General features: G+C 34.6%; 1 protein-coding gene across 1 annotated transcript in view; it reads left to right on the forward strand.

Annotated features, from left to right (window-relative positions):
• The first annotated feature begins 17,725 nt into the window (after positions 1–17,725).
• The window catches only part of LOC119688571, a 7,163-nt gene continuing 2,188 nt past the window's right edge, over positions 17,726–22,700 (forward strand). Inside the window, exons 1-2 of the mRNA XM_038103245.1 lie at positions 17,726–18,122; positions 18,354–22,696. Coding sequence (XP_037959173.1) covers positions 17,726–18,122; positions 18,354–22,696 — 4,740 coding nt within the window. The remainder of the gene's footprint in view (positions 18,123–18,353; positions 22,697–22,700) is intronic.

A 22,700-nucleotide genomic window follows, 5' to 3' on the forward strand; every position in this document is an offset into this window, starting at 1 on the left:
TCTGTCAACACCGAGAACATTAAAACAGCTCTGGCGGAAATGGGCCATAAAGCACTAAACGTGTTCAATATGAAACACAGAGAATCGAAAAAACCACTTCCTCTCTTCATTGTAGAATTTGAGCCTCATCAAAATAACAAGGAGATCTACAGTATAAAGAATTTGATGCATAGTCGTGTCACGTTTGAGGCTCCTCGTCCTAAGCGGGACATTCCACAATGTAGTAACTGCCAAGACTATGGTTACACGAAAAATTATTGTCGAAGACATCCCAGGTGCATCAAATGTACAAGAAATCATTCTTCGTCTTAATGTCCAACCCAAGGAAGAAGTACTGAAGTCAAATGCGTCTTATGCGAGGGAAACCATCCTGCAAATTATAAAGGTTGTTCGATCTATAAGCAGCTACAAACGGCGAAATTTCCAACACTAAGACCCAAACCAACATCAAAGACAAACTAAGAAACTGACGAAGGAAGAGACAAAGCGCCTCGTAAGCGTCTTTAGCTTTGGCGTCAGTAGCCAGACGTCAAGATTAATATCCAATAGTATTTGGACATCTCATCGATCAAATATTTCAAATGATACTTGATATGTCTTCTGCAAGATACTTCCAGTTTGAAAAGAAAACATTTTACAACAATTTTGCTATAAGAAGTATAGGCATTAGGCCTGAATGTGTTTAGATAAGCGAACGCGCGTAGGCGTCGTGAGATATTTTAATGCGCAATGTCTAAGTACGCATTCTGAAGATATAAAAATGTAAAACAGTGGCGCAGTGCCGCTATGTTATTTTAGGGTTTTAACTTGCATACGTGGTCACATATGAAGACAATTCAAATTGACCGATTTGATTCAATTGTTCATTCAAGGAAAAATTAAGCCAAAACCAGAAACAGAACAAATGATTTTGCACGAGAATGAACTATAAATTTTAATTTATTTTGTAAATTGTTTTCTACAACTTTATTTGGATTTTGTTCACATTTTATTCAAATTTTTCAATTAAATTCAAATTTTTCAATTTCATATTGTGTATAAATTGTATTTCCTACTGGTTGAATTTCGACCACTGGCGACCCTAGTTTATTATAAATCCACCGACAAAAATAATAAAAATTATTTTTTGAGTTTCATTTTAAAATGCTCATATATAAAAAGCATGCATAATGCTTTTTTGTTGCTGCTTTTTTTCATAAAACATTTTGAAATTAGTGTTATATTCGGTGCCTGATTATACAAAGCTTTTTTTATGTTTTATTAATTATAATATGAAGTCAAAATGAAGATTTGTGAATATATAACTTCCATGTGTTTATATGCTTAGAAAAACTAGTTGAAGAAATAACGCTAAAAATAAATATTAAATAAATAAAGTCCATATATATATATTATTTAAGTATTGATATGTATGTCTATGTATGTTAATTCATACATAATTATTTAATAGTTATTTAATAGTTTTGGTTAGTTAATAGTTATTGAATAACATATTGTATAATGTGTTTGATTATTAAAAAAGAACCAAATATTGAAAAAGCGAAAATAATAAAAATGACAGTGGTTATGCTACAACACATCATCTGCGATACTTTCATTATCTTCAATGCATTTCTCATATTACAGAATTTTTCTAAAAAAAAAAAGTGCAAACCAACAACTGCGATCAAGGGTTCAAAGGACATAATTTTATTAGCTCGCCAGCGTCAGCTAAACAGTTTTCAATTGAATTTTTTTCGCTGATAAAGTACCTGTGCCGTAAAATTTGTCACCGCCATTGAAGCTGCACAGTGAACTAAAAGTCCATTTTACAGATCAAAATATTAAAATTAAATAATTTACAACTGATTTTGTTATAAATCAAATATAGTGCTAAATTTTGATTAAATAATATTATAAAGCTCTTATTCTGATAAAATACAACCGAATATTGAATACGTAAACATTTTTAGTTTTCATGCTGCTTAAATTCGAGTTTCCTCACTTATCAACCTTAAAACACCTTTAATTGTTATTGAAGATGCTTTCTTTCTTTAAAACTTTGCCGCCTACATTTTACCAGACCAATAGCACGATTCCGATTTTACAGACAGTCCGTTTTATAATTCGACATGTTTTATAATTCGAAAACTTTCACATGTAAACGACGAGGGCGGTTGATAAGTCAGTGACTTTTTGAATTTACCGCGCAGTTACTCCAAATGCAGCAGTGCTGCCATCAGCTGTAATTTACTAGCGGTCAACTTTTTAATTTTGAGCAAGCTACGTCGTTCAGTTGGTGTTTGATAGCCGTTCAAACACCAACTGACGAACTGCCACCCCATCCAACATATTCTCCAGATTTAGCCCCCAAACTACCCTCGTACCACCAAGTAGACGAGCCATCTGTTCAATGAGTGGAAAAATAGAATTTCATTATTAATTTGATTTCTTATTTTTGTTTGGAGTACTTTAATGTTGTTCCAGTTTCAAATTGGGTTCAGTACCAAAATGGTGTTATACTAGGGCAACTTGAATTTTTTAGGCTCTCCTAATAATGAATAACTGAAAAATAGTTTATTTCATGGTTTTAACTTTTCTACTATGGTGTACTCTAGCCGGTATAGCTCATGGGTTCACAACTATAAACTTCTTGCAATTTTCAACTTTACTCTGATTGCACAAACAACAGGTTACAACACCATCTGTTGTTGGCAGTTTCAATGTAAAATATTGAACTTTAAAGTTCAGCAAAGTTGACTTATATTAATATATAACATAGTGGAAAAAGCTTTTCAGAATAACACTTAAAAAAATTCGTTGTCAATTGGCTGTGCCCCTGATTAAAAGGTAATTACTTATGATTATCTTTTGTGGAGAAAGTATTAAAAATATACATTATGGACTAAAGTCTGAATTAGTTAACAGTTGGATTTTGTTTTACAAATATTCCTTTGTATTTCTAACTGCATCATTAACTCTTTGTTTCGTAATTTTTGATTAATGCCTGTTAAAATATATTAGCAATATATATCGATATATTTGTAATAAAAACAATAAATTTTCTTAAAATAGCAAATGTATTTTGCAAGACATCTTGAGCATCCTTGAAGACCAACATATATTTGGATGGTTTAGCCTACTTTTATACATATATATATACATCCATATCTTTTACACGTATTTGTTTTCAACTTGGTTGTACTATTTTGGTTTTATTTATGCTATATACTAGGTTTCTGTTTTTAATACTCCAAAATTTCACAGGTAAAAGAGTTACATATATTTAATACAATTTAAGTATCTTTAGAGAAAATATTTGATATAGTGCATCCAGTAAACCATTTGACGTTCGAGACATGATAGTCACTTCCATTTTATTAGCTCTTGGTACTTGTAAGTTGTTAAAATTAGTTATTGTCATGTGATGAAATTTTTTCAATTTATTTTTTCAATATATGACAGATATAACATTTTTTACGGAATGAAAATAAACGAAATGCACACAGTAGACACACATCTCCATATTAAAGGAAATGCTCGAAGTGGAGCATAAATGTGATCGTGTGATGATTTCAAGACAATGTTTAAAAATATTTTAATATAACTTACTCGAATATCTGTATTGATTTACAAGTATTATAATAAACCGTAGATCCTTTATGCGCAAGTGGCGAATATGTATTAAAAATTGAATTTAATTATATTATTGGTTTGAAAAGTTTTTAGTGAAAATATGGGAATATATAAATTTACTCTCTCTCGCATATTTTCATTACGCTAAGCGAATTTCTTTTGAATTCCTGTGATTGCAGAAAAAAGGAAACTATTGAGAAAAACGGTTACTCCAAATGATGGATTGCGTTCAATACATCACAAAAATTTAATTAAACTTTTAATTAACTATCAAAATAATCCAAGAACTATACAAAAGTTAGTTTAATAAACCTGACACGTCTATGTTTCTAAATCGAAATAAACAGAAGTCAGTCAGCATGAAAAGACGTCGAAAAATAAAACAAAAAGTGCTGGCTAAAAACTTTAAAAATGTGAGGAAACTAAGAATAAGTTCAGAGAAAGAAGTCAAAATGCTGTTCAACAGCACCAAGAAAATCAGAGTAGAAAATATATCTAAAAATTGTGTTTTATATATAAAATGTTTTATAAAATTAAAAAAGTTGTATAATTTTAATATATTAAATTTAGTTCTAAGAAAAGGAAACAATCAAACTTATGTGGTTCAAAAGTGATGCGATTTTAACCCACTGTGCGCTGCACTGTTCGCAGCTTCATACACTCCAGCATTGTTATCAATGTCAACCTTAATCATATTATTGTTGAGAAAAACAGAAACTGCATGCAAGCATAGCAATCCACCACATTTATGTTCATTCTTATGCAAACACGGCCTTTTTTTTTGTTCTGCATCATTATTATTGGTGTCCAGGAGTATAAATAGGGCTAAAACATCGACGGAATACTCAGTTGGATTTTAACCTCTGAAGTTAAAAGATTTTGCACAAGAAACAAGAAATTATATTAAATAGTTTATTTAATGTTGTCATACCGAAACAAGTGCAATATTATGTTTCGCAATATTTTGAGTGCATTCTATAACTATATCACTAAACTGTAAGTTCACAATATATGCGATACTAAATTTTTTTTTTTTTTTTTTTTTTTTTATTTTTTTTTTTTAATTGTATCTTTCTGATAAGAAATTGACAATTATGTAATCAAATCTTAAAAACTAAACATTATGCAATTAGCAGGTGCAAAAAAGGAGTTTAAACTTTATAATAAAATGAAATGGATTATTATTATCAAAATTTATATCAACATTTTTAGTAAAATTACGTTAAGGTGGTACGAAGCTTTTTCGCTTAAGTCTAGATATTGTGGTATCAGAAAGCAGCTGTTGCGCCATTGGATTACTATGCTGGTGAAGTTTCACTTTATATTTTTGGCCGCATGTTGTAATGACGTCTGCAATAGTTGGGATTCCAAGATCTTTGTGGATATGTACATTTTTGAGATACCAAGGAGCACCGGTTATTTGTCTAAGTAATTTGTTTTGAACTCTCTGTATTTTTTCGATATTAGAAGCACATGCTGCACTCCAGAGTTCTATACCATAGGACCAGATAGGTTTTAAGATTGAATTGTATACCAAGACTTTATTTTCCAGAGTTAGCTTAGAGTTTTTATTAATAAGCCAATGGAGCTGCTGTGATTTTAATTTAATTTGAGATTTTTTGCTTTCAATGTGCTTAGTCCAAGTCAACCTTCTATCAAGATGGATGCCAAGATATTTTACATCATGTGACTGAGGTATAATGATGTTATTCAACTTAACAGGGGGGCACGTTTCTTTTCGCAGAGTAAACGTGACATGCACACTTTTCGTTTCGTTTACTTTTATGCGCCATTTTGCTAGCCACTTCTCCAATAGACTTAAGTGAGTCGAGAGACTTTGGGACGCCCTTATGTGGTCACTGTTAGAACTAAGAATTGCAGTGTCGTCCGCGAAAGTAGCAAGTGTGTGATTTGAGAGTAGTGGGAGATCAGCTGTATAGATTATGTACAGAAACGGCCCCAATACGCTTCCTTGAGGAACACCGGCCATTATGTCGATTTCTCTTGAAATAAAGGTATTGTATTTCAATCTAAATTTTCTAGAAGATATATATGAATACAATAGCTTATGCATATTTTCAGGAAGATAACGTTTTATTTTATACATAAGACCTTCGTGCCAAACCTTATCAAAAGCTTGGGCTACGTCCAAGAAAACAGCGGAACAGTATTGTTTGTGTTGAAAGGCAGTATGTATTTCTTTAGCAATTCTGTGAACTTGCTCAATAGTGCCATGTCCTGTTCGAAATCCAAATTGATGGTTTGGGATCACATTGTTTTGAGTTATTATTGGCATAATATATGACAGGAGCATTTTCTCAAAGATTTTGGATAACTGGGGCAAAAGACTAATTGGTCTATATGATGAAAGTTAGGTCCTTTCCTGCTTTTGGAATCATTTTTATTTCTGAAACTTTCCATTGCTTCGGGTAGTAGCCAAAAGCGAGGATGCTGTTAAATATCACCGTTAGAAAAGTTATTGCTGAATCAGGCAATTGTTGTATCATTTTACCCGCAATTTTGTCGTATCCAGGTGCCTTTTTGGGATTTGCAAATGTTCGAATAGTCTCCTTGACGTTATCCAAACACAACGTAAGGGGAGTTTCAACAATAGAAGGAGATTCGATGTTAGGTTGGAAATCTGATAATTGTGGGTTTGGCTGAAAGACACCCTTTAGGTGTTCTGCTAAAATACAACCTTTTTCTTCGTCATTGCGAGCCCAAGAACCATCCGGTTTTCTAAGCGGTGGGTCATTTTGTATTGGCGTTTTAAATTTCTTCGTTGCCTTCCACAGAGAACAGTTGTTTTCTTTAAGTGGACCAAGAGACTCGAGATATTCTTGTAAAGAGCGGTTTTTGTCATCAGATAGTGCTTTTTTAAGATCTTTTGAAGCTTTATTTAATCTTTGTTTTGAGGTGGGTGATCGAAGTCTTTGCCATTCACGCCTGGCTTGTCGTTTTCGAGAAATAAGATAATCAATGTGTGATTGAAATATTATATTTGACTGGACTGATCTTTTTGGTTGAGAGGCTTTAATTACAGCATTATTTAATGTCTTGGTAAAGTGATCAACTGCTTTATCAATTTCTTTAGGTGAACTACAATTTGAATTGTAACTTATTTCCTCATTAATAATATTTATATATTTCCTCCAGTTTATTAGAGTTTTCTTATTCTGCTCATTTGAATTAGTGTTAAATTTTGTCAGAGTTAAAATAACCGGAGAATGGTCAGAGGACAAGTCATAAGATGATTTAACAGCAATATCTTCACGTTTCATACCATTAATGACTGCGAAATCGATTAAGTCTGGTATTTTTCGATTGTCTGATGGCCAGTATGTTGGGTGGCCTGAGGACACAACATCAAGGCTGTTGCCAAGTGCTGCATACAGTTGACGACCTCTTGGAGTTATTAGTCTAGAACCCCAAAAGGTGCGTTTAGCATTGAAATCCCCAGCAACTAGAAAGTTAGGACCGAGATCAGTAAAAAATTTCCGGAATTGATCAGAAGTAATAGCAAATTTGGGCGGGCAATAGATTGCTGAGACGACAGTTTTAGTTAGACCAGAAATTACACAAATTGATGTAGCTTGTAGGTATTTAAAACAATGCTTTTGAATTTCATAATGTTGTATTGTGTTTCTAACAAGTACTCCAGAACCACCACATGCTTTACCATCTGGATGTTTAGTGTCATAAAACTTATATCCAGAAACTCGAAAACAGTTTTTGAAGGTTAAATGTGTTTCAGATATAAGCAGTATATCGATATTGTTACTCACCAGAAATCTAGTTACTTCCAGTACATGTTGGCTTAAGCCGTTTGCATTCCAATGGCATATTGTGATTGCATTCATTTGGGTTTTACCAACTCAGCAATCAAACTTTGGTTTTGTATCATGCTTTGCATCAAGATATTCATCATATTTTGCATGAAGTCCATGAAGTGTTCAATTTTTTGGGTAAAACTTGCGAGCGTTGCTTCAAAGCCTGGAACAACAGTGGACCTATTGGTAAGAAGTGGAATTTGTTTAATGGCATTTGCGTACGTCATTTGCTGCATTGGTGGAGCCGGTGGTTGCAATGTAGGACCAGTGTTCTGTGGAAGGGGCGGGAAATGAGATGTTGTGAAGTTTGGCAGATTAAGCTGTGGGGTGCGCTGTCTTTGGGCAACGTTTAATTTTAGTCTTAGAGCAGTGAAAACTGGACATCCTCTGTAGTTTGCTGTGTGGCTATCACCGCAGTTTGAGCATTTTCTAACTGCTGGGTTTTCTTTACTTTCAGGACATTTATCTGAGCTATGGATTTTGGCACAAATAACACAAACTTTAGCAAGTTTACAGTATGACTTGGTGTGTCCATATTCCTGGCAGTTGAAGCACTGTACTGGAAAATTACGCTTGTGTGGTTCCTCTATAGTAATTTTTCTGTTTAAAAGAAAGCGAAGCAAATAAATAGGATGGACTTCGCCACTTTTCAACTTGTTTGTGTCTGGATACAGCTCAACTTTGTACATTGGTTGAGGTTTACGGTCTCTATTTAAGATATTAAATATACTTTTTGCTGCGAAGTTTTTTTCTTTAAGTGCATCGTGAATTTCTTTAATATCAACTCCTGCCTCTATGCCTTTTATGACCACTATTAGTCCTTTACTACTTTTTAATTGATACGTATAAAATTGTTTCGATTTTTCTAATTCAGCAATTACTTTACGAAACTGATCTTCACTTGAAACTTGTACCTTGGTTTCATTAATCATGCCCTTTTTAATAGGTACAACAAAGAAGTTTTTTTACCTATTAAATTTGAAAGTGAATTAACTAAATCACTAGAGTTTTTTTCTCTTACATAGATAGGCGGTGGTTTAACAATTTTATCTTTGATCTCTTCTATGTTTTCGCTTTCATCACTCAGTGCTTTGAATCTGTTGTTATAATTATTGTTGTTAACTTTTTGAATTTTGTCACGATTATTTGCGTTTTTTTGTGGGCTAAGTTTTCGCTTAACTATTTCAGTATATCGTTCAATTCCTGTTTGTACTTTGATTGGTTTATTTGGAAGTCCGACATTTTTCCCGGAGTTAGGCGTTTTACATTGAACACTCCAGGGTTGAGGTGATAGAAAAGTTGGTGGAGTTTTAAATTATAAATTTCCTTGTCCTCTTCTAACATTTTTGCCTTTACATCGTTCAATCGCTCGACTGTTAATTCAAAGGTTGTTTGATACTGCTGCTGATTTCGTTTCATGATATTTAGAGTAGAATCTAAAATTGAAGTTTGGTTTTTTAAAAGGTTAAGCAAATGGTTGTCGTCATTTTTTAGTTGTTGAATCGTCTGCGCCATATTTTTAGCGTATTCTGAATCCAAAACGCCGAATACTGCATTCGCAATGTTACCCACTAAATCAATTGCGCCTCTCTTCTTTCTTTTGTTGATCTGCATTATGTTTGCAGATAACAATTCATTTCTCGCTGCCTTGAACTGTTCAACTAACGTCCAGCAGTGATTATATCCATTCATCAACTTACACACGTTCGCTAAGGATTCGGTTCCATTTTCAATAAATTCAAACTCCTGCTGCAATGGACTTAAGTCATAATATGCTATGATTTTCCATTCTGCTTGTGATCTTTTGATGACTCCTTTGTGTTCGAAATGAATGCCTGGTGTGTTATTAAATGATTTCATTGTGATACCTAACCCTGATATCAGTGGTATCCATAATAGTACCAGCAATGCAATGGCTAGCAAGTTGATGTTGAGGTTTGCTCGCTTTAGTGGCGTTTCTTCAGGTTGATGTTGTTGTGAAGTGGTAGACGAATGTAAATCTGCTGGTACCGGTGCCAATCGATGTATTGGCCGCTTCAAACTACCGTTCTTAGTTTTACCATCTGTCACTCGAATCTTACCTTCAATTCTTGGATGGGTATTTACACTTCGATCTACTGGTGATTCCTTAATTTGACGAGTACTTCCAATAGATGTTGCTTCACGTTTTTTCTCGACATATGTAACTTGCCGATCATGATTCGCAACTTTATCTAATTTTTGCTCATTTTCGGTGGCTTTTGTACAAGTGATTGTACCCTGATTACATCCACCTAACGCACCGCTGCATACCCAACCAAGCACGGTATTCTGTAATACTGGTAAGTTGTTGGTCATATGAATTTGACCTATTGATATTAACCAATAGAAATGCTCAGCACCTATCAATAAGTCGACATCACTGTTTACATTAAACTCGGAATCGGCGAGTTTGATGTTTTTGGGAATCGGCCACTGAGATATGTCGAATGATCTGTGTGGTAGAGGTGAAATAATTTTTTCCATAACAACTGCTTTCATCTTCATATTGAACTTTGTGGTACGTGATGAGATGTTGGCAGTGACCTGATGGTTTGCCCTTCTCTTACCTGTGCCAATTCCTTTGAACCATGTTGGATTTGGATTTAGCTTGAGTTGTAATTTTGTAGCCAGCCTTTCTGTTATTAACTTCATTTGAGAACCAGAATCCAGAATAGCCCTGCATTCAATTGTTTCGCCAGTATTTGTACTAATATTAACCTTGGCGGTCCCAAGCAACACATATGGTTTTGTTAACAGTGCTGTAGTTAAAACAGCATTAGCTTCTTCTTGATCGGAGGAAGTGGTTTTCTTGGGAATTTCTGATAAGTGCAATAAGGAATTGTGGTTCTTGCTGCACTTGTGGCAGCAGGTACTTTTGCATTCTGCTGCCCTATGGCCTGTACGTAAGCAGTTCAAGCACAAACTAAGTTTCTGTACTGTCTTGATACGACATTGTGGTGTTGATTGCAAGAATGTTTTGCAATAATATATCGGATGTGATCCATTATTGCAGATCTTGCAGGTTGATATATTTCCCCTTCCCATAGTTGTGGCAAGGGCTTTTGCTGAGTATGGCTTTTCCCTATGGCCAATTACCTCTAAGGACTGGAATCTTGATTCCAGGAAGATCATGAACTCCTTAATCGACTGAATCTCTCTTGGATGAGTCAGCGACTGTTCATACAAAATGCGAGTCTGCTTATCTAGTTTGAGGAGCAAACTGTGAAGCAGTAGCGGCGACCATGAATATGTTTCGAGTCCCACATTTTTTAGAGCCAGCAATCCTTCAAATGTAACATCATGTAGTGTCCTTATTTCTGTCGCTGAAGGATTGGTTGATATTATTGGTTGATTTAGAATTCTTTGAATGATTGTTGCTACAATAATTCTTTTGTTGTGATATCGTTCTTGTAGCAACTTCCATGCCGTTTGATAATTCTCGTTGGTTATTGACAGGTGTCGGACTAAACCTTCTGCTTCTCCTGTTAAACTACCTTTGAGATACCACATTTTCTGAGCGTTAGAAAGCTGCTGCTTGTGAATCATTTCGGTGAACAAATCATAGAATTGACACCACTTCAAGTAATCGCCATCGAATTTTGGTATTGTTACCTTAGGCAGTGATACACCAGCGCTGTCTGGTTTACTGCTTCCTTGTTGTGATTGTTCATCATTTGCTTTCTTTGAAGCTAACGAAATTAAAGTTGACTGAACCAATTCTTCCATTTCGAGGTACTCATCGAGTTTATATCCCACTGTAGTCGGATTGTTGGTGTACTCCCAAATCTCAAAATTAATGGATTCAATCTCATTCCATAGCTTCTCAATTCTTCCCATATTCACTTCATAAAAGGATTTCATCTGAACGCCTGTTTGACGATTGATGCCTGCTATGAGTCGCTTCAGTGATACACAAATTGCACCTTGCTTGTGTATCATTCTTGTTATACTTGTGCTATATTGTCCTTCCCTCGGTGACGGCATCGGTTGACGTGCTGTCGTTGCTGACTCCTTTGAGGAAGGTGTTGGAGGTATTTTGGTTGATAATTCATTTTCGAAAATCTGCTCATATTTTTCAAATAATCCCTTGATTTCCTGAAAGTAGTTGTTGGTAAAATATGAAACGCTCGTATCCAAATCTGGCAAATTCCTGATTTGTGTGTCGTTGTGATCAAATTGTTCCCATAACTCGTTGAGTCGCCTAATACGCTCTTCATAGTAGCGAGGGGATGTCTTCCTCTCTTTTGAGTCCTTTTTGAAGTTAGTGATCAGTTGTTGGATTTGTTTTCCCAATTCTGATTGTTTGGCAATCAATTCTGCCATGACTTCCATGGTTGTAAATACAGCAATAATACCCTTCTGAGCAGGTTCACTGGATTGATGATAACGTGGTCCTTCTGAGCAGGTTCACTGGATTGATGATAACGTGGTCCTTCTGAGCAGGTTCACTGGATTGATGAAAACGTGATCCTTACGGTGAATCACGTCGGGGTCACCAAAAATGTTCAATAAGTCGTTTCTTATTGAAACTGAATCGACACTTGAATCGATTCAGTGTTGCTTATGGTTAGGAATCTGGCACTTGAACCAGTTCCTATTGCAAGGTCTGAATTTGGCACTTAAACCAACTTCAGGTGGATTCAAACAATAACAATATTTTTGAGCAACTAGGCACTTGAACCTATTTGCAATTGAGTTTTAATAAGCACTTGAACTAATTAAAACGCAAGGGCTGTTCTGTATTGAATGAATGATTTATTAGAAAAATGTTGAGTTTTTATACACATTTGGCAAGGTGTTAATGCATACAATTCCCACGATAATGCTCTATAACTTAAGCTGCATTAAAGTAGCGATTAGGTATCGCTGAGCATAGTTGTGGGAACGGTCACAGTTCTCATGGAAATTGTATGCATTGACAAAAAAGAATATTACTTGCGTAATTTCCTTAGCAACCTGGTATATGCTTATAAACTTATTTCCTTTTAACCTTGAACTAAGTCCATATACCAGCTTGCTTTACAAACATAATTATTATTTAATAAGTACTGACCTTGCACAAGCAAATTTAATTTCTCATAATGTTCTATATTAAAGAATTGCACATGCTAAATGCATGGCTTATCTGCAGTTTCATATGACGAGCAAAGTGTGCTCGTGTGATATACTACTGTTGTTGTTGTTATGATAAATTTTGATATCTTAACCCACCGTTCAAGGCTAAGACATCAAGTCATTAACATTATGAGAATAAAAATTTGCTTTGACAACAAAACAAAAATAATAGAATATTATTAATATGAAATATATAATTTAAAATATATTATTTAAAATACAAGATTTAGGCTGATCATTATTATGTCCAAATTGGACACTCTTCTTTGCGTAAATTTCTTACCCAGCTGCGACCCATATTAACTGAAATACGATGTTTTGTGATGTCTGAAACTAAAGAACTAGCTGTGTTTCGATGTATTTTGTTGAACCTTCGTCGAGGGTCCCTGCTCGGGCGCCACTTGTAATGAACCTATTTTTCCTAGCCGGGGTAGTTCTCAGCCTAGTCCAAGGTCTTACAAGAAAATTTCTATTCGCGGGGACCCAGCGTTCAACTAATGTCGTTTCTACCGTTGAAGTAAGATGTTGTAACAAAGTAATTATTTTCGAATTCAAGTTTTTTTCTTTATTAAACAATTGGTAATATATGTATAACAATCAATGTATTTTAAATAAAAAACAATTTATCAAATAATATCTTTACAATTACTCGTAAATAATAATAATCAAATAATATTTAACTGATTTCAATTTTATTGAACAATTTGTAATATATGTATAACCATAAATGTATTTTAAATATAAAAAAAACAATTTATCAAATAATGTCTTTACAATTACTCATAGTTAATAATAAGCAAATAATATCTCACTGATTTCAATTTTTTTTTTAACAATTTGTAATATATGTATAACCATAAATGTATTTTAAATATAAAAAAAACAATTTATCAAATAATGTCTTTACAATTACTCATAGTTAATAATAAGCAAATAATATTTCACTGATTTCAATTTTTTTTACAAAAAAAATAATATTAATTAATCATATTTTAAGTTTAACGTTTTATAAATGCATTTTTTGTGTTCACTTAAATACAACAAAATTTATAAAAAAAACTCATAAAATGTTTTTAAATAAAAATATAAGGGAAGAAGAATTTCTATTAAGCGTAGTCGTGTGAAGATTACTTTGATATTTCACTTAGAATTTTATGTAATATTTTTACATTCCTTAAATGTGGATTAAGTAATTAAATTTTTAATGTTACACTTTATAATTAATTAAGATTATGTTTGCATATTACAGAATACATTTTTTCACAAATATCTTGTTTTCAGTTTAATTTCGATTTTTATACATATTATTTGTTGACTTCTGTATTTTATACATATATAAGCCTTACCCTCTCTGGTACATCAGGGCAGCTTACAATGTCCAGCGTTGATTATCAGGAATCGCCAATCCACTTAAACTTTGCCACGTATCGGAGACAAAGAGACACCAAAGCCGCGCCACGTCTTTTGCTTGTGGTGTCAACACGTTTATATGTTCGAACGAGCACCAGTACAAAATCTTTTAGTTGACCACTGTTAAAGCCGTCAACTATTTCTTTTATACTGTGGCTATTAACACTATTATCCCGAGATGCAAAAGTTGGCTAAGAAAATAGCACCAAAGTAAATTTTATTTAATAAAATCAAAGTTTTATTTGATACTTTATGCTCTTAAGCAATTTTTAATTTTACAAAAAAAAATAACTAAAGTTAGAAAAAAATCTAAATTTAGTATATAAATAATTTTTGAATAAATTATTTCTATATATGGACAAATAAAAAACTAAGTAATTCACACCACCGGTACGTTGCGTTGCGTTCAACTTAACCACGAGCCAAGAGACCGAAAACTCCTCCGCTTGCGCCTTTTATTCTCCTTTTTTTTCTAACTGCGTCGAGCGGACTTTTTTGCTAGCCGTTGTTCGGTCAATACCCTCAACATTTCCCCTCATCAGGTATTCTGTTGTTGACTTCTGAAAGCTTTAAATTACGCTCGCAGCTTTTTTTCTATTATCCGCTGCAATTTTTGGCGATCAACCGAAATGCACAAAACAAATTAATAAATGACATTTCTCATTTTTTCTATTTTTGTTTTGCTTATGCTTTGTTTTTAATAAAATGTGTTTCATGCGGTTCGGAAAAATAATTTAAATTTATTTTAATTAATATAGTTCGAACTATATTAATTAAAATCAATATTCGTCAGGGTATTTCAAGGTATGTATAGCATATGTTAGATAAGTTGGAGTACATAACATCAAATTTTATTTAATTATAGTTATCTTTGACGTCAGCATTTTTGTGAAACGTGTGAAAATGTGAACGTGTGAAATGCGTATTGTGGCAGACTAAAATTTATTCAAAAAAAATTTAGTCGTCACAGTATAAACAATCGAACTTATTATTTTATGTATTATCAATGCTATTTTGTTAGTGAAGTCAGCAATCAAACCAATAGCGAACATGTTGTATTTTGCTTGGACAAAATCATATAGAAAAAACTCTAATATCAGAGCAAATGCATACATAGCTTCTAGTTCATGCATATGTAAGTTTCTTGGTAAATTTTTTCTACTCTTCTTTTTATTGCACACTTACTAAATATATATATGCATGTGATGCTTGGATTTTGTTTGTGTGCTTTTTTTTTCCTTCAAATATATGACTGGCTTCGTGTGCATGAAATACACAAGTCTTCCAAATTATTTAGAATTTGATTTTTGCTGAAATTTTATACTGGCTTCATAGTATGAAGTTCATACTAATATATGATGTTTGCCTATGACATGATGCGAAAACACCGGAGTAGCGCAGCCACAGTTGTTATTAGTGTAAATGCTCTTAATATGTTTGGCTGTCAAGACTCCGGCTATGCCATACAGTAACACTAGTTTCATGAAGAATATTCATAAATACCATATTATACAATAATTGATTATGTCTTATATATTAAGTTTTTATTATTATATTCTTATATCAAATACAATAGAATTATTAACTAAATTTTATTACTTAAATTATATAGAATACAACTATAAACCTTGGATATCTAATTATACATTAACTTAAATTAACTGGAACTATTAACTAAATTTAATTGCATATTACTTATAACTGTTTAAAATAAGTTTATTTATTTAGCGTGAATATTTTTGTTTCATTGCTAATTTTTTTATAAATAGTATATGTTTTATTAAAATTCATATTTTCGCAATTGTTTTTAATATGCTGGTAAATTTTGCACTATATTAACAACTTTTTTGGTTTAAAAAACCCTCAGTACTGCCATTTAAATTGCATTGAAGATATCATAATAAAGTTATTAAAAATTAAAATTACTTATTGAAAGTATTAATTAATATAATTAAGTTAATGTTTTACACAGAAGTTCAAATATTTACAATTTCTTTATTTTTTGTTAAATTTTACACTGCTTTTTAAATACCCAGTTTGATTTAGCACTTTTATTGAAAAGTTTTTTAACAAAATTTCATTGTGGCACCCGTAAATCGGATCCTTAAATCTATTTTTGTTATATACTTTTTTTATTTCATTTTTTCTATAGTGTTTACTGAGATTTCTTTAATACCATTTAAATGGTATTCTTTTTTGAAAAAGAAAGTAATAAAATAAAAAATTTTTAAATGGATACTTAATTCAATTTCACTATTATAAAAAAATTATCGCTGATTTTGTGTATTTTGAACTGTCCTTGTAATAACGTATATGATACAAAATTTGATCAATTTCCATGTGACAAAACTATATTGTCAAAACGGATTCAATATTTAAACTTTACAAATAGTTGTGTCACTTCTCAAAACGATTTGTGTTGGAGCACGGTGCTTTGGTAGATCTAGCAAGTTGAGTTTGTAAGCATTTTAACATGTGTACGAATAATGTAGAGCAAGATCAATACCAGTTTTGAGTCATTTCTTTTACTCATTTGAGCTTTCAGCTCTTGACATTCGCACTCAATTATTCGTACGCATGTTAATTTGCAACTTGAATTCTATTGTAATATAAAAAAGCCTCTTCTGTTCTCTTTGAAAAGTGTGTAAAGAAAGACAGTCTGTGCGCTAAAATTAAACAGTAATGTTTTATAAATAGTTAAAAAAAATAAAATATATATTATATGAATTGTTACGTGTGTAATTAAGTAAATAAATCGTAAACTACAATAATTTGAACAAAATTTGTATTAATTTTTTAAAGCAATTTATTTAAGTGAATAAATTAGCATCACCTCGTAAAAGACATTGTTAGTATTTGATAAAATATAAGTAATAATTATTGTAAAGAAAAAGACTAATACTCAAAACATCATAAAAAAGCTTATGATTAAACATTGGCGACCGTGACAGGACACTAATATGAAAATAATATTCGAACGTTTTAAAAATGGTCATAAGTACTAATCAAAGATCAACGCTTTAAGTGCCGTGTAACAAATTTTCTAATAAGAAAAGTTCTTACTTAAAACAACAAATAACAGACATAAAAAATAAAACACTTCAAGGTGTGTATAATTAACAAAGATAAACTTTAGACAAAAAGTGTTAATTTAAATGTTAAAAATAAATTCTAATTTTGTTTATAAATATATAATAAAAAATTATTTAAAAAATAATATTTGCAAATTAATAAAATTGCTAATTTCAAACGGAATTTCTAAACTTAACGTTAATTAATGGTCGTGGTTACCGCGTGGTAAAATAAACGTTATTCGAGTGTCGAGGTTCGGTAATATGCGGACAATAACCGCTACTCTATGCACAATTATTTAAGTGCATGTGCTTAGAACTTTCGCTTTCGTTCGCATCATTCGGTCAACCGATTAATTAATCGTTGTCGCACAATTATTTAAGTGCATGTGCTTAGAACTTTCGCTTTCGTTCGCATCATTCGGTCAACCGATTAATTAATCGTTGTCGCACAATTATTTAAGTGCATGTGCTTAGAACTTTCGCTTTCGTTCGCATCATTCGGTCAACCGATTAATTATCGTTGTAGCACAACTATTTATGCGCAAGTGCTTAGTGACTTTCGAATTTGTGCACTATTTCGGTATCGTGTCGTGATATAATATATATTAGACTTTCGGAGAGTGTAATTATTTTGACTCATCAATAATTTATTAAATCGAGATGACAACACCCAACACAAGCCAGACGGCCATGTCAGAATTGGCAGAACTCAAACAGCAAAGGGCCTCAACCAAAGCGAGTATCAGTAGGATTAAAGGGTTGATCGAAACCCACATAAAGGGGACTGGAAAATTATTGTCACAGCCGGAATTAAAATGTAGGCAAGGTATCCTAGATTCTTACTTTAAACAGGTCTTATCATTTCAGACATCAATTGAGAAACTAGATGCTACCGATACGTGCAGAGCTGACTTAGAGGAGCTTTATATTTCAACAAAAATTTCCATATCTTCGCAGCTGAGTGATGAAGCTAATAATTCTACAATGATGGACAACACAGCATTGATACCTCCTGTGAGTAAGAAGTTGCCACATTTGAAATTACCCACGTTCAGTGGTAAGTACTCCGAATACAAGAACTTCATCAATTCTTTCGTCCAAATTATTGATCGAGAAGCGTGTCTAACCAACATCGAAAAATTTAACCATTTACGAAATTGTCTAACGGGCCAAGCATTAGAAACAGTGTAGGCATTCCCCATTTGTAATGAAAATTATCCGAAGGCTTTAGAGCGACTTAAAACACGGTATGACAACAGTACGCTGATTTTCTTAGAAAACATTACAGCTTTATTTGATTTGCCAGTGGTTTCGGATCAGTCTAGCCACCAACTTCGCAGCCTAATCGATAATGTGTCTGCACTGTACGGTTCACTCTGCACGTTAGGCTCTGAAAAACAAATATGTGAGGCAATACTCATTTCATTGGTAATGCAGAGGGTGGATGAAACTACACGTAGGAAATGGAAGGAGGCGCTATCTCTCACCACTCTGCCTAGTTGGAACGACTGTTCAGCACTGCTTGACAGACATTGTCAGTTTCTAGAATCTCTCGATCACAAGCCATACAACCATCTATCGGTACATCGTAAAGCCAACAATATTAAGGCCAAACCCATCAATCGTCCTAAACAGTATTCGTTCGCTACAGCTACTTCCACCCAGTCCTGCTTACTTTGTTCAAGTCATGAACATTTAGTGCAGAAATGCCCTCGTTTTAAATCTATGGAAGTTAACCAAAGATTTGAGAAGGCGAAATGTTTGAAACTCTGCATTAACTGTCTATCGCCCCGGCATCGAGTGGCCAATTGCACATCATCATTCAAATGCCGAATATGCGCAAAGTCACATCACACACTCTTGCACCAACCCAATAGCAATGACCAGGTTTCGGATTCACTAAATACCACAAGGCAAACTCTGTTGCCCAATAACAATGTTGCCAGTCACTCTCATCTTGATATGTCTTCAAATGAACAAATAATTTTAGCTACGGCGCTGGTTTTGGTGAAAGATTCAGTTGGAGGTTATCAAGTGGGGAGAGCGTTACTCGATTCGTGCTCGCAGGTTAATTTTATAACAGAGGAATTCTCAAAAAATCTTAATTTGGTCAAATACAAGCGACCGGTACATGTGGCAAGTATAGGCAGCACATTTGCTAATATAAAGCATCAAACATCCACTATCGTAAAGTCACGTCATTCAAATCTTGAGCTGGATCTCAACTTCTGCGTTACTCCTCATATTGCTTACCAGCCAAGCTCAGAAATTGATGTATCATCATGGAACCTCCCGCCGAATACTTCACTCGCAGATGAACTATTTTTTAAATCCAAACGTATCGATCTCTTACTAGGCACAGAAAGCTTCTTTGACATTTTATCCATCGGTCAAATTAAACTGGGTGCGAATCTTCCAGTCCTGCAAAAAACATTGTTTGGATGGGTGGTATCCGGTAGATGTCAAGGTGTTCTCGATAATCCCACAGTTGCAAACTGCCTAATGTCACTAGATGATACCGTATCCAAACAACTAGAAATGATGTGGAAGATAGAGGAAGTACAATCAGCTGAAAAATCGTGGTCACCAGAGCAATCGAAGTGCGAGACCTCCTATCAAGAAACAGTTCGACAAGCTATGGACGGAAGAATTGTAGTTCGATTACCATTTAAGGAACCACCAACCACCCTCGGTCTGACACGCAGCATTGCCTTGCGTCGACTTCTAGGTATAGAACGACGCTTATCATCCAATCCTGCATTAAAACGCGATTACTGGGAGTTCATGAAACAATATCTGGAGTTAGGGCATATGACGCGCGTCGAAGATCCCAAATTGAACGAACCGCATTACTATATCCCTCACCATTGTGTTCTGAAGCCTTCCAGCACGTCAACAAAGTTGAGAGTAGTTTTTGACGCATCATGTCCAACCTCATCTAGTCGTGCGCTAAATGACATTTTGCTGGTAGGCCCTACCATTCAGCCGGAACTATATCTGCTCCTTCTTCAGTTTCGTTTATACCGTTATGCTCTGACAGCCGACATCGTAAAGATGTTCCGACAAATTTTGGTGGACAAAGGAGATCGAAGGTTTCAATATATCCTCTGGAGAGACACAGATGCGGAGCCTGTTAGTACTTACGAACTCAATACTGTCACTTATGGCACAGCATCGGCGCCGTTTTTATCAACTAGAAATTTACAATATTTGGCCGATAAATATAAAGACAAATACCCATTAGGCTCTCCACTTCTTAAATCGTCATTTTTTGTGGATGATTTTATTGGCGGAGCCGACTCCAGTGAAGAACTTGTCGAAATTAAACATCAACTGACTGCAATTCTGAAGGAAGGTTGTTTTGAATTGGATAAATGGCATTCTAATCATGTGGATTTTGTAAGCGACACTACAACGAAGAGTTGGGATCTGGGTTCGGATACGATCACTAGCGCATTGGGCATCAAATGGCATCAACTTCATGATGTGTTTCTATTCTCTTTCAATGTCCCGATTAGTCGTACGGTAACAAAACGTTCTATTCTATCACTGGCCTCATCACTGTTCGATCCTCTTGGGTTACTCGCTCCACTTGTACTTGTTTCAAAAATTATTATGCAAGAACTCTGGCTGCTTCGTTTGAATTGGGATGAGTCAGTACCTCAAGCTCTTCACTCTGCATGGGAAACGTTCGTTCAAGACCTCCATACCCTTTCTTCTATGAAGATACCGCGATTTTGCCTAACAATAGGCCCTCAACAAGTAGACATCCACGGATTTTGTGATGCCTCAATAAGAGCATATGGATGTTGCATTTATCTTCGTTCTCAGGATAAGTCAGGTAACGTGACAGTCAAACTATTTACTGCAAAATCCCGCGTAGCTCCGATAAAGAGGAAATCGTTGCCTAAGTTAGAGTTATGTGGTGCGTTACTACTTGCCAGGTTATTACAAAAAATTCAGCCGACACTCGCTCACCTCGAAGGAGAAACATTTTTTTGGACGGATTCCCAAATAGTTCTGCATTGGTTGAAACAACATTCCTCGACTCTGTCTGCCTTTGTAGGCAACCGTGTGGCTGAAATCCAAGATATAACTCGCGCTGGTCAGTGGCAGCACATATCTACAAAAATTAATCCAGCTGATATTGTTTCTCGTGGTTGTACCAATCGCCAACTAACGGAGTCTACGTGGTTCACTGGACCAGAATTTTTATTACGTGAAAGAAAACATTGGCCTCAACCAGAACATAGCAATTTAGATATGGAAGTAGTCAATAAGGAAAGAAGAAAACTTGCGTTTACTCAGGTAACTAAAGAAAATTGTTTGCTGACAGTTATATCAAAGTATGGCTCCTATACTAAAATACTACGAATAGTAGCGCAACTACATCGATTCCATCAGTTAACCAAGTATAAAGAGAAAGCTGACGTAGAGTTCATTCAACCTATGCAATTACAAAAAGCACTGCATTGTATTGTTTGGATTATCCAAAATCATTTTTTTTCTCAGGATATACAAGGCCTACAGCGAGGTAACCCAGTGGAAGGGTCACTTAAGCACCTAAACCCATTCTTGGAGGAAGCGTCAGGTTATCAACTCTTAAAGGTAAGAGGGCGTCTCGCACTTAGTGACATTGCCAGGGGTCAGCGACATCCGATTCTGCTGCCTAAAGGCTGTTATTTTGTGGAATTGTACGTTCGGCATCTTCATCTGAGCAACTATCATGCAGGAGCCAAGGCATTAATCGCCCTTACTCGACTTAAGTTTTGGATACTAAACATTCGCGATATTGCGCGTCGAACGGTTCGGTCTTGCATTCACTGCGTGCGTTACAAACCGAAATTGCTTGGTCAAATAATGGGTAACCTTCCTATTGAACGCGTCACTCCCAGTAGGCCATTCGCTCGTACAGCAGTAGATTTTTGTGGGCCAGTATTAACGTATCTTGGTATTCGGGGAAAAGCCCCATTCAAAACGTATATAGCTATCTTCGTCTGCTTATCAACAAAGGCGGCACATATCGAGGCAGTGTCAGATTTAACTACGGACGCCTTTATCGCAGCACTAAAAAGATTGATCGGCAGAAGGGGACTGCCATCAGATATCTACTGCGATAATGCAACAAATTTTGTTGGTGCTAGCAACAAGCTGGCTGACTTGAAAAACTTTTTATTTAATAAAACTAACCAATCTAATTTGCAGACTTTTTGCACCAACCAATTAATCAATTTCAATTTTATACCGCCTAGGACGCCTCACTTCGGTGGGCTATGGGAGGCGGCTGTGAAAATTGCTAAGGGCCATCTGAACCGAATCCTTGCAAACACTCGTCTTACGTTTGAGGAACTTGGAACAGTACTGATTGAAATCGAGGCCATACTTAATTCGAGACCAATATCACCGCTGTCTTGCGATCCAAGCGACTATGATGCGTTGACACCAGCACATTTTCTTATCGGCGGCCCACTTAAGACATTACCGGAATCAACATCTCAATATGATAAATTGCCACTAGCAGATAAGTGGGTCCGTGTGAAGGCTGTAAAACATCATTTCTGGCGCCGATGGGCCCGAGATTATCTAAACGAGCTGCAGACACGTACCAAATGGACAAAGGAACAATCAAACGTCA

Source organism: Teleopsis dalmanni, chromosome X (genome assembly GCF_002237135.1).
Source record: "Teleopsis dalmanni isolate 2A chromosome X, ASM223713v2, whole genome shotgun sequence".
NCBI lineage: Eukaryota > Metazoa > Arthropoda > Insecta > Diptera > Diopsidae > Teleopsis > Teleopsis dalmanni.